Here is an 11,358-nt window from a genome sequence, read left to right on the forward strand (position 1 = left end):
TAATTCTTTAAATATTTATTTAACAATATAATTTGATAATTATTTAAGACTCATTTTCAAAGTCCATGCATTTTCTGAATGTACTTTAGCTTTGTCTGGAAGTTCGATACTGGTCACACCATTTTTGATATTCCACTGAAAAAAAAACAGCATAACAGCCATTACCTTCCTATTTATATGAGAAAAATAGTTATTTAAATCAGTATTTAAAAAAAAACACCACTAAATACCAGCCCATACACGTACCCATACTACGTGACCCGTTTAGGTGGAGGGGGGGAGCGGAGTCTTTAAAATACTACGGTCAGTCACAGGTGAGGGAGGGTGGTTCAGGTTTTTGTCACGTAGTCGTTAGTTGTTCTTTTTCATAATACATATAATAATTCTCTAGTAATTTAAGTATTCATCCAAAAGACGAGTATGAGCCAAATGTTTTTTTTTATTTTTGCCTGTGAAATGGTTAAAAATCATAATTATGAATTACTAAGTAAAAGCAAAGGGAGAGAGGTGGTCTTGGCATATACTACGAATGGTCACCGAGAAGAGGGAGGGAAATCACGTCACGTAGTCACGTAGTATGGGTATGTTTCTTTACCTAAATCACAATAATTTCCTTCGCTCCTATTGTATTCGTACAAATAATTTGTAAACAATAAAATATTTCGTTACACGATTACAAAAACCGTAAATATATTAAGACAATGTTTCATTAAGAAGGCATTTTATAACAATAACCGTTCAAAATTTAATTTCACATTTTATTACTTACATTTATAAGACCTTCGTTGCCCAAGAGCTCGATTTTATAAACACCATTATGTAAATAAGTGGAAAGATCCTTTAAAAGTAGGATATTCGTAGTCGGCCATTTAAGGAATATCGCGTAAATGGCTGTAACATTATCATTATCTCTCGGTATCGCGGTCGGATGACGATGGCTATGTTTAACCTTTCGACAAGTATACCACACGTCTTGGTTAAGAGAATCATTCTGATGTAACCAAGGAGAAGTACTGTATATCGCTTCACCGTTTATCTTTAACCAATTGCCGAGATCTAAAAGTCTTTCTTGGAATATTGGTGATATGGTGCCATCTTGTGTTGGACCAACATTTATTAAAGCATTACCTGGAATAACAAAGTAATCTTACTTAACATACATATAGAACATAGTCTGGAAGAATACAGGCTACTACTTGTTTTTTTTAATTCCTCGCGGACGGAGTCTCGGGCGACCGCTAGTTGTAATTAAAGAGCAAAAAAAAGTCAAGATATGTACAAAGATACGGGTCGGTTGGAACAAATTCAAAGAAATCACCTCCACAACTGATAGTAGACACGACTTGGTAGAGAATCTGGTTGGTGGAGAGCGTGTCGTTGAGGGTCATCGGTTTACGGAAGCCCCACGACCTGCTGTCCACTGTGAACGCGTTCTCCCATTTGTGGTTCTGAAGGGAACCTAACAGAGTAAACATAACGACGTCAATAGCCATCACATCGAATTAACAATTCCAGAGACGTTCAAACATTAATTAATTAAAGAACTGAAGGAATTGAAACCCATACGACTTTAAAATCAGTAAAGCAGTAAACCATTGGTTTCTGAGACCAACCCGTTTGAAACATATTGTCATCTCTGTTTTGTCCAAGATAATGACAGAGATGACGATATGTTTCATACAGAGAATATGGTCTCTGAAACCAACTGTAAGTCGGATCACAATTAAACTATCATTATTTGGTGATATTAGTTTTAATGTTACACGTAAGCACTTACCAGGATTATACCGATCCGCACAATTGTAGAAGTCTCCATGTTTACAGGGGATTCCTATACCCCATCTATCGTTCACAACAATCTCATCCTTCACGGGGCTCTCATTGTACAGCCAAGCGAGGAAATCAGTTGATCTCCAGTATGTATCATACGTCTCCCAATCACCATCAGACCATAAAACTGATGGCTTGTAATCATTTATTAATTGTTTCAAATCAGGCCATAGTTTTGTTTCCGCGTAATATCTTGTGGTGAAATTATTCTTTTTATCCTCTTCGTATATCGGATTGAACCATTCGTACAATGAATGATAAACTCCGAACTTTAAACCGGCGGCTCTCACGGCTGTAGACAGTTCGCCGACTATGTCCCGCTTTGGGCCAACTTCATAAGAATTCCAACTATAGGAACGATGTGAGGGGAACATTGTGAAACCATCATGATGCTTACTTGTTAAAACAATGTATCTGAAAATAATCTTTATATTCCTTTATCTATTAAAAAAATAAAAGAAACACTAAGATTATAACCTGGGAGCAAAGTTTATCAAATGACGCTCACCTAGCTCCAGATTTTAAAAATAAATCAGCCCACTCGCTAGGGTCAAAGAACTCTGCTTTGAACATCGGCGCGAAGTCTTGATATGTAAAGTCCGGAGGGTAATGTTCCTTCATGAACTTGCTTATTTTTTTATCACCACCTATAAATATTTGGCTTATCAAACAGAAATTTAAGTTTTTTTTTTATATCGCTGAAATAGCGAAGTGACCGTTGCCCATAGACATACGCAATTACATATGCGTTGCCTACCTTTAATCGACGGAGGAGAGGATGCACAGAGAGAAAATATTTTCCCTTTCCACGCATCCTCTCATCCGGAAAGTCCACTTCACTTCCCATTCTTTTCTTATAAGAAAAAGGGTGGGAAGAGGAAGAAAGTCTCGATATTGTAAGCGAATTCTTCTAGGAATACATACCTTTCCAGTTGCTCCAGAACCATTCCGAGAAACCGATAACTGAATAAACTCCCCAGTGTAAGAAGATACCTATTTTCGCATCATCGTACCAATGGGGCAAAGGCCTTGTATCTAAATCCTTCCAATCCGGCGAATATTTCTTTGACACGAGATGGCCGCTAATGTGTCGGGATTCACCACTTTCTACCGTACTATAACTACTAACAACCGAACATAGCACAAGAATACATAATAGAAGTATCTTCATTATTCTGAAATATAAAAAAAAACTTAATCCGAAAGTCCAGACACAAATTGACTAACAATATAACAGGATATTAGTAATTGGACGACCACGCGAGCTCGCTGACCAAAGAATATGAATGCACACTTGTAAATGTAGAAACATGAGAATGTATACTGCCATTCAAAATTAATGGCGGCTCGCGATATCGCACAACACTGTAGAGAACACAATTTTAAATATCAATAAGAGAAACCCCACTGGCACATCTGACAACGCATGCTGCAGACCTACGAACAACCATTAAGTTTGAATGTGTTAATACAATTGTCATATGAAATTTTAAGTATTATTATCTATCTACTTTAAGACGTAGACTGAATTAATTTAATGAAAAACTACAGTCGTTTAAAATTAAAAAAAAAAATTACCTTATTTAAAACACTTTTTCACACTGAGAATAGCTATGTACTAACTTTTCACAGTCTTTACTGTGTACGTCCACGGAACATAAATGTAATGTTTTCTTCGACACGTATCGCTTTTTAATATGTCTTTGGTGTACGAACAGATTGACAGACGCTTGACCGGTCACAACACAATGTGGGTACTGAGTCAACTACGTTATCGTAAGTATATAGGTACTCACAATAAACCAATTGTTATCGTACAAACAACTCAACTTGTTTATAGTCAACGATACAATTTCCTCATTAGCTACTAAATATATTTAAGATAATTTTATTATTATTATAAAAATTATTTATCGTTTATAAACTCCAGACAAATGTTTCAATTATGTTAGTATACTATTAAATGTCACTGAAGTATTTATAGGTACACTTAACGTCACTTAATGTGAGGGTTAAGTGATTATTATTGCGTATTTTGATAAATATTTATGTCAAGTAGTTGATCAGTAAATATATAAATACTAGCTGCCGCCCGCGACTCCGTCCGTGAGGGATTTTCTTTTATATCATAAGGTGGCAAACGAGCGAGCGGCTACCTGAAATCGCTGAAATAGCGAAGTGACCGTTTCCCATAGACATACGCAATTGCATATGCGTTGCCTACCTTTAATTCACGGAGGATAGGATGCACAGAAAGGATTAAATAATAGTAATAGCAGATTCTCAGATCTACTAATTATGAGAAAATTAAAATTTTTATGTGATTTAGTTCCAGCGGTCGCCCACAATATGCCCGCGTGCATGGAGCTACCTTCCCGTCAAAATCGGTCCAGCCGTTCCGGACATAAGCCGTACCAAACGTGTACTTGCACCAAATATATCATTTTCGCGAAATATATTTTTTCTCCAATATTACAGAAACATATCTGAGGAGGAATTCAATATGTGTGAAGTCACCCAACCCGCACTAGGCCAGTGTGGTTGACTATGGCCTAGTCACCCGTGACTTAGAGTAGGCTCCGAGCCCCTCGGTGGGTACGTATAGTGAGCTGATGATTACAGAAACTCCCAGTTTTATTAATTGTATAGATTTCTCTTACTACAATAACTATTTTTTCGTAAACTTTACGTATTTCATGCACAGTTTGCAACTTACTTCCCATAGATATAAAGTACATAAGAAATACATTTAGGAAAATTATTAAAAAATTAAAAGTTTATTAAAAATAATCTATTCAAATAACTCATATCAATTACATTTCTAAGTTATTATGTTTTATTTTTGCGCAGTTCACTGGTTTTATACTTAGGTGTAAATCGTAATACCCATGTATATTCGACGAGCACAGTCGCCTTATCTGGAAGCTTGATGTATGTTAAACCGTTTTTAATTTCCCTCTGCAATGCATATTTACATTCTATCAATGATTTTATTAAAATCTACTAATTAAAAATTGCATTTAATTGACTACAAATCAATTTTTTTTACTACAGATTAACGTATTATTTGATTGCCTAAAAGTACTATTAAACTAACAAAATAGTCCGTCCCTAAAACGAGGTATGAGCGAGGTATCCCCAAGCTATAAGGGTAGGATAAAAATGTCTATTTCCTGCTGTTAAATAATTTATAAAAAAAAATATACTAACACTAAAGAACTGCTTAAGTACCTAAAGATTAAACGACAACTAAGGGAGTAACTTTGGGTTTCTGATATCAAAACCCTCGTTACAAACTCTGTTATCACTGTTTTATCACAGATGAAAGACAGAAATGACGACATATTTTATACAGAGGTTTTGGTATCAGAAACCCAGTTTATAAGTTTCAATTACTCACCCATAAGTCGCCATCATTGCCTAATAACTCAATCTCGTAAGAAGAACTCTGAATGTATCCCGTTACATCTTTTAAGATCAATCGGTTGCTAACGGGCCATGTAAAAAAGATCGCGAATATTTCAAAAATTGTATCGGTAATCAATGGCTTTGCGGTCGGATTTAAAACATTGTATGGAGTCTTTTGACATGTATACCATACGTCAGAATTAACAGAGTCATTCTGATGATGCCAGGGTGAAGAATTGTATATAGCTTTGCCGTTTATATCGAGCCAATGACCCAACTTTAGGAGTCTGTCTTGGAATATCGGCGGTATGGTACCGTATTGCGTCGGACCAACGTTTATTAGGACGTTTCCTGAAAATATATATTTCTTGCTTATACTAGCTGTCACCTGCGACTCCGTCCGCGCATAATTAAAAAACAAATTAGTAGCCTATGTATTCTTCCAGTCTATGTACTGCATCTATGTCAAATTTCAGCGAAATCCGTATAAAACCTAAAATGTTTAACTAAATAAAAGAAATGTAAAAATTACCTCCACAACTAACACTTGTAACGATTTCTTGAAGTATTTCCTCTATAGTCATTGTGTCGTTTGCGTTCATCGTTTTACGGAAACCCCACGATTTCTTATCTACTGTGAAAGCATTTTCCCACTTGTGGGGTTGTAGTTTACCTAAAATTATGCATAAGTATTTAATAATTATAACACTAGCTACGAATAAATTTGATCATTACTCATATTTTTTAATTAACTTATAAATTAAAATAACGGCAGTAACACAAAATTTAGTATTTATTGTGTGTTACATGCGAGCTGCGCAGAACACAATTTTAGGTGTAGCGGGGCGTAGGGTAGTATGCGGGGGGAGGGCACTGCGCAGCGCGCACATGTCCTTGGGCCGATAAGATATTTGAAAACACTAATACCTAGGTGCTTACCAGGGTTATACCGGTCGTGACAATTGTAAAAATCTCCATGTTTACAAGAAATACCTTTACCCCATCTATCGTTCACAACAATCTCATCCTTTACGGGGCTCTCATTGTATAACCAAGCGAGGAAATCAGTCGATCTCCAGTATGTATCATACGCCTCCCAATCACCATCAGCCCACAGCAATGATGGCTTGTAATCATTAACTAGCTGTTTTAATTCAGGCCACAGCTTCATATTAGGATAATAAAGTGTTTTAAAATTATTTTTCTTATCCTCCTTATACATTGGATTGAACCATTCAAAAAGTGAATGATATACACCAAATTTTAAGCCTACTTGTTTAATTGCATTCGATAGTTCAGAGACTACGTCTAATTTAGGACCGACTTCACAGGAATTCCAGCTGAATGAGCGTTTTGATGGGAACATGCAGAAACCATCGTGATGTTTACTTGTTAACACAACATATCTGCAGGACAAGATTATTTTATTCAAACTTTATTCTTCTTTAATTGTTTTTTACTTTATGCTTATTATTTTGTACGAAATTTAATATTACTCTGATATGTTCGTATTGCTAGAGGTTAATATAAAAATATTGTTACCTTACACCTGCTTTTATAAATAAATGAGCCCATTTGTTAGGATCGAAAAATTCCGCTTTGAACATAGGAGCAAAATCTTGATAAGTAAATCCTGGTGCATAATGGTTTTCCATGAATTTATGAATCACAATTTCTTTTTCTAAAACGTATCAAAATTATTAACACATTAGTTCGTTATTTCAAAATAAATTATAGAAAAAATTATCATCTACGTCTTTTTTACCTTTCCAGTTATTCCAGAACCATTCTGAGAACCCGGGCACTGAATAAATACCCCAATGTATGAAAATACCAATTTTTGCTTCATCGTACCACTGAGGTAATATTCTCGTATCTAGGTTTGCCCAGCATGGTTCGAATTTCTTGCATTGCTCACTTTTAATGACTATTGTATTATTTTCAACACCATAACAAAAACTTGCTAAACAATAAATAAATACAAATAAGGAAATCATCTTTTAAATAAAATCAATAAAACTTATGTTTGAAATTCGCTGATGTTGCGCCAATAAATAATGCACAGAGTAAATATTCCGTTAAAACTCAAACTTAGGTAGGATGCGTTCAAGTTTTTCCATATCAATATCGTTTGTTTTTAATACAACGGAAAATTATACAAAAAGAAAAGGGTCCTGTGAATTGAACGCTGTGTGCTAATTTTCTTTGTTTTTTTATTAACCAAGAAAATCAAAGAGTATATAAAATAACGAAAATAACGAAATAATAAAATGAAGAAAATAACGAATAAAAAGTGAATTGGAATGAGTAAACATTAAGTAACGACTCTAAGAAGTTTATATAGACTTTGGTTGATCTTTGATCGAACAGTTGAAGTGCAGAGATGGAGTGGCGGGAAAATATGCAGCTGAATCTTAACTCAATTTGGTTGTGCTTGTATTGTGGTAAAATGATACGTTACATAAATAAAATAATTTATAAAAAAAATTATATTTATTTTAAATAATTATAATTAGATTATAAATGTATAAAATTACAAAATTTAAGTGACTAGATAAAATAAATCTCAGCAGATTTATACATTACACAATAAAGACCTAACATAAAAAACATGTTGGCATTGTGTAAGCAAAAGGCCATTTTGATTAGAAAACCAACGTAAGTTGTATAAAATGAAATATTACAACTAGTAATTGTTAAAATGTATATTTACTTTTGAGTTATTTAGTTTATGAGTATTTTACAAGAGCTTTATATTAAGTTAATTATAGTTTAAATTAGTCTGCTTTAACATTTTGATAATATGAGTATACAAACTTTCTTATTATAAATTCTATAATTTACTAACTATAAGATTTTTAGATAATGCAATTTTAATATCATAAACATTAACTGTTTAATTAAATTGTTTACAAAAATACTTACATTTACAAATATATAAATTCTCACTTGAATTAAAAATATGTTTTAAATCTGTTATCTACTACAAACCGCCAAATTACAAAATGTATCCAAATTTTATACATCCATCAGGACTCTAATATTTACTTAAATATGTATTAATTAATTTATTAAATTGCAAAAATATACAAAATACTTTACTGTAAACAATTTACCAATTCACTGCATTTTCAAAAGATAGTTTAATTCCGATAATACTATTTTTGTCCATTTAAAGTCTCACAACAATTTTATATTACACACTTAATTTGCAATAGTGAAACCATCATTCTTGTCCACTTCCCCATTGGGAAGTGGAGGGCACTGCTATTGTGTGTCAACTTTAAAGTTTGAGTAGTGGCATGGCCCATTTATAATGATTTCATTGATACCTGTAGTTGGTGGGGCTGACATCACAGGGGCTGTATACAACTTGCTTGTGTGCAGCGAACTTGCTTGACTAGCATGAGTAAATGCATTACAAGTAGATGTTTGTTCCACTCTTCCTTCGCTCATCATACCCATTTTAACTTCAAATATAACATCTTGTATCTTTTTCTTTGCAACAAGCAAGTTTTTCTCACCTTTCAAAGATCTTAACTCATTAGCTATATATTCTCCGAACACAGAAAATTCATCTCTATCTCTTGGCGATGATTGATGGACTATTTCAGACTTTATTGGATGAAGTACCTCAGTTCTTGCTACTTTATGAGGTGGGGATAAATTGAATAGTTTGCAGTCTGTCAATGCTGCTGTGGTTTCATTCTGGCTAGTTATGTTATCACTTAATTCCACCTGTAATTTAAATAGTCATTTGTTTTAATTAAAAGTATTAGAAATATTGGTGTAATAAAGTGATACATAAAAAAATTAAATTTAGAAAAATAACATTTGCAAGTGGAAGCAGATATTTAGTCTCCTTTTATTATTGTAAGATTTTATAAGTTAATGTTATTAAAATAATACTCACAGACTGTAGTATTTTGTAAACTTTACTCGAGTCTTTCATAAAATGGAGATATTCGTAAGCGTACCAATTACTGACATATCTATCGTTAGGATCCTCAGCATTAACTCGCGCTTCTTTTGCTGATTCCCTATTGTACTGAGTTCGTAAATGCTGTATCTTTTTCGTTGTATCAGGTACAGATATTCCTAGTATATCGGCAATAGCACGTAATTCTTCTTTTCTTTTTTGCTTTTCTCTACGTGTGTCACATAATGAAGGGTTCCACAGGCTTGCATTCACTTGTAACAACTCTATTAGTTTTAAAGTTTTGTCTTTTGTCCACTCCCACTCCATCGCACGATTTATTATTCGATAAAGTTAACCACAAATCCTAACAAAACGTATGAACAGTTTACGATCGATCGTGAGATCGTTTGCTAAACAACGTTTACCAATGTCGTCGATACTGCAGTCTAGCAAGATGTTGCGACGCGCACATTGATTTGTTAGTTGACAGATCTAGTGTTGTCATAATTACCGTGACTTTATTCACTAACATAACTTATTTAATTATGTCCGCGACTATACCGTTAAGTCAAAATTACACTTAATAACTTAATTTATTTAAACCGAGTGTTAAATGAAAACTTGACACTATGTATTGGCATTTATAGCTGTTTTATGTTTAGCGCCATCTATTTTTGCTACATTAAAACGACAAGTTTTGTATCTGCTTGGTGGACGTTTTTATAAAACGGTGAACCTCCATGGTTGTGACGCTTGTTTTGCGGGTGTATTTCTATCCCTCTCACTCTTTATAAAAGACAGAGATAGCAATAGTGCAAGTGTCACACGAGTGATGATTTACTTCACGGTTGTGTTATTGAAAATCATACTTTCCATACTTTTTTTTAATCCTTTGCATACATTTTTACCTTTAATAAATCTCCTTTAATACTCCAGACAAAGAGACAAAGAAAAATATAGAGAACTGATCGCCAACCTTCGCTAGTCGGAGAGGCACCTCAAGAAGAAGAATACTCCAGACTGAATCATAATAGCCAAGTTAACAAGGATCAAGAACATTTGGTAGAAGTTCCCAATTTATCAAAATTAAACTTGTGTATGGATCAATTTTATTAACACTGTCACATCAAGTTTAGTAAGTAGATAAGATTTATTTGCTATTAAATAAAATAACTCAAATCTAAATCATTGTCATTTATTTACAGGCTACAATGTGAGAATTCTATCCACATTATAAAACAAGTGTTACTCTACTAATACATTATTTACAATATTTACAAATTAAAAAAAAACATAAAATTCATCTCATAAAATCAATGCACTTGTCTCAAACACAAGTTGTTATGACAATACAGTTCTAAATATTATCAGGAACCAAGTTATATAACAATAATTAAAGGAACACAAACGAGCGTTCAGAATTACCATAAAACTTAAAGTTAAGTTAAAAACTGACTGTGGGTTTCCAAGACAAAAATCTCTGTATAAAACATATCGCCATCTCTCTTAAAACTGACACAACAGTTATAATATGTTTTAAACAGAGATTTCAGTCTTAGCAACCCTTAGTGAGTGTAATACAAAACAATCAGTTCATTTCAAACATCTGCTATCTAACCGTGGGTTTCCACTGACGAAACAAACTCATATTGATACAAGACAATGTCTATAAATATATTCATCATCATCATCAGCTCACTATACATCCCCACCGTGGGGGCTCAGAGCCTACCCTAAGTTAAGGGTGACTAGGCCATAGTCAACCACGCTGGCCAAGTGCGGGTTGGTTGAGATAAATAGATGTGTTATTTCATCAATGTGAACCAACAGTTATCAAAGACTGTTTATTAAACTTTTGCATGCGAAGTTTAGTTATAATATAATGAAATTATATCTATAGACTTTGTCTACACAGAATATCTCACAGGTAGAGGATATATAAATAAGTTAATATTAAGAAAATAATAAAGTACAGTGTACACTTTATATAGGAAAATAATGCAAAAAAAAGCATAAACAAGGCGATTTGAAACAATAAAAAATTGTACAAACTTCATATTAATATTTACAATGAATTAATAAAATACAGGAATTGTAAAATAAAAAACCATGCACTTATATATAAAATTAATTTCCTTAACTCATTAAAATAAATTATCACATTACATGGTCCATTAAATTTTACTATATAAAGTTCACAC

The 11,358-nt window shown here is 33.4% G+C and overlaps 3 protein-coding genes across 4 annotated transcripts; all 3 read right to left on the minus strand.

The window, feature by feature from the left end:
- On the minus strand, window positions 1-3,637 carry LOC106128565 (tissue alpha-L-fucosidase-like). Of its 2 annotated transcripts, NM_001312515.1 has the most exon segments (7): window positions 1-135; window positions 770-1,128; window positions 1,319-1,459; window positions 1,778-2,244; window positions 2,339-2,477; window positions 2,755-3,005; window positions 3,409-3,532. In NM_001312515.1, coding segments are annotated over 6 exon segments (1,449 nt in total). In that variant the 5' UTR covers window positions 3,002-3,005; window positions 3,409-3,532; the 3' UTR covers window positions 1-39.
- Window positions 3,638-4,561: 924 nt separating this feature from the next.
- LOC106128288 (tissue alpha-L-fucosidase-like) lies at window positions 4,562-7,287 on the minus strand. The gene is made up of 6 exons (XM_013326596.1): window positions 7,004-7,287; window positions 6,781-6,919; window positions 6,178-6,644; window positions 5,771-5,911; window positions 5,231-5,589; window positions 4,562-4,788 (listed from the first exon to the last, which is right to left on the minus strand). Exons 1-6 carry the CDS (start codon window positions 7,233-7,235, stop codon window positions 4,660-4,662), a joined length of 1,467 nt encoding a protein of 488 aa, XP_013182050.1. The 5' UTR covers window positions 7,236-7,287; the 3' UTR covers window positions 4,562-4,659.
- Window positions 7,288-8,301: 1,014 nt separating this feature from the next.
- Window positions 8,302-9,684, minus strand: LOC106128277 (uncharacterized). The gene is made up of 2 exons (XM_013326584.1): window positions 9,152-9,684; window positions 8,302-8,976 (listed from the first exon to the last, which is right to left on the minus strand). The coding sequence occupies exons 1-2, from the start codon at window positions 9,482-9,484 to the stop codon at window positions 8,506-8,508; spliced, it is 804 nt and encodes a 267-aa protein (XP_013182038.1). The 5' UTR covers window positions 9,485-9,684; the 3' UTR covers window positions 8,302-8,505.
- Between the last annotated feature and the right edge of the window lie 1,674 nt (window positions 9,685-11,358).

This window comes from Papilio xuthus, unplaced genomic scaffold (genome assembly GCF_000836235.2).
Source record: "Papilio xuthus unplaced genomic scaffold, Pxut_1.1 DF828780.1, whole genome shotgun sequence".
Taxonomy (NCBI): Eukaryota; Metazoa; Arthropoda; class Insecta; order Lepidoptera; family Papilionidae; genus Papilio; species Papilio xuthus.

Bases quoted from the DNA above. Each gene is read 5' to 3' on its own strand.
- LOC106128565 (XM_013327013.1), bottom strand. From the start codon at position 2,451: ATGAAGGAACATTACCCTCCGGACTTTACATATCAAGACTTCGCGCCG. The intron at 1,460-1,777 runs GTAAGTGCTTAC...TTACTCTGTTAG, and splicing joins TGCGGATCGGTATAATCCTG to GTTCCCTTCAGAACCACAAA. The intron at 1,129-1,318 runs GTGATTTCTTTG...TTGTTATTCCAG, and splicing joins GTCTACTATCAGTTGTGGAG to GTAATGCTTTAATAAATGTT.
- LOC106128288 (XM_013326596.1), bottom strand. From the start codon at position 7,235: ATGATTTCCTTATTTGTATTTATTTATTGTTTAGCAAGTTTTTGTTAT. The intron at 6,645-6,780 runs GTAACAATATTT...CTTGTCCTGCAG, and splicing joins TTTATAAAAGCAGGTGTAAG to ATATGTTGTGTTAACAAGTA. The intron at 5,590-5,770 runs GTAATTTTTACA...ATATATTTTCAG, and splicing joins TACAAGTGTTAGTTGTGGAG to GAAACGTCCTAATAAACGTT.
- LOC106128277 (XM_013326584.1), bottom strand. From the start codon at position 9,484: ATGGAGTGGGAGTGGACAAAAGACAAAACTTTAAAACTAATAGAGTTG. The intron at 8,977-9,151 runs GTGAGTATTATT...TTTAAATTACAG, and splicing joins TTTACAAAATACTACAGTCT to GTGGAATTAAGTGATAACAT.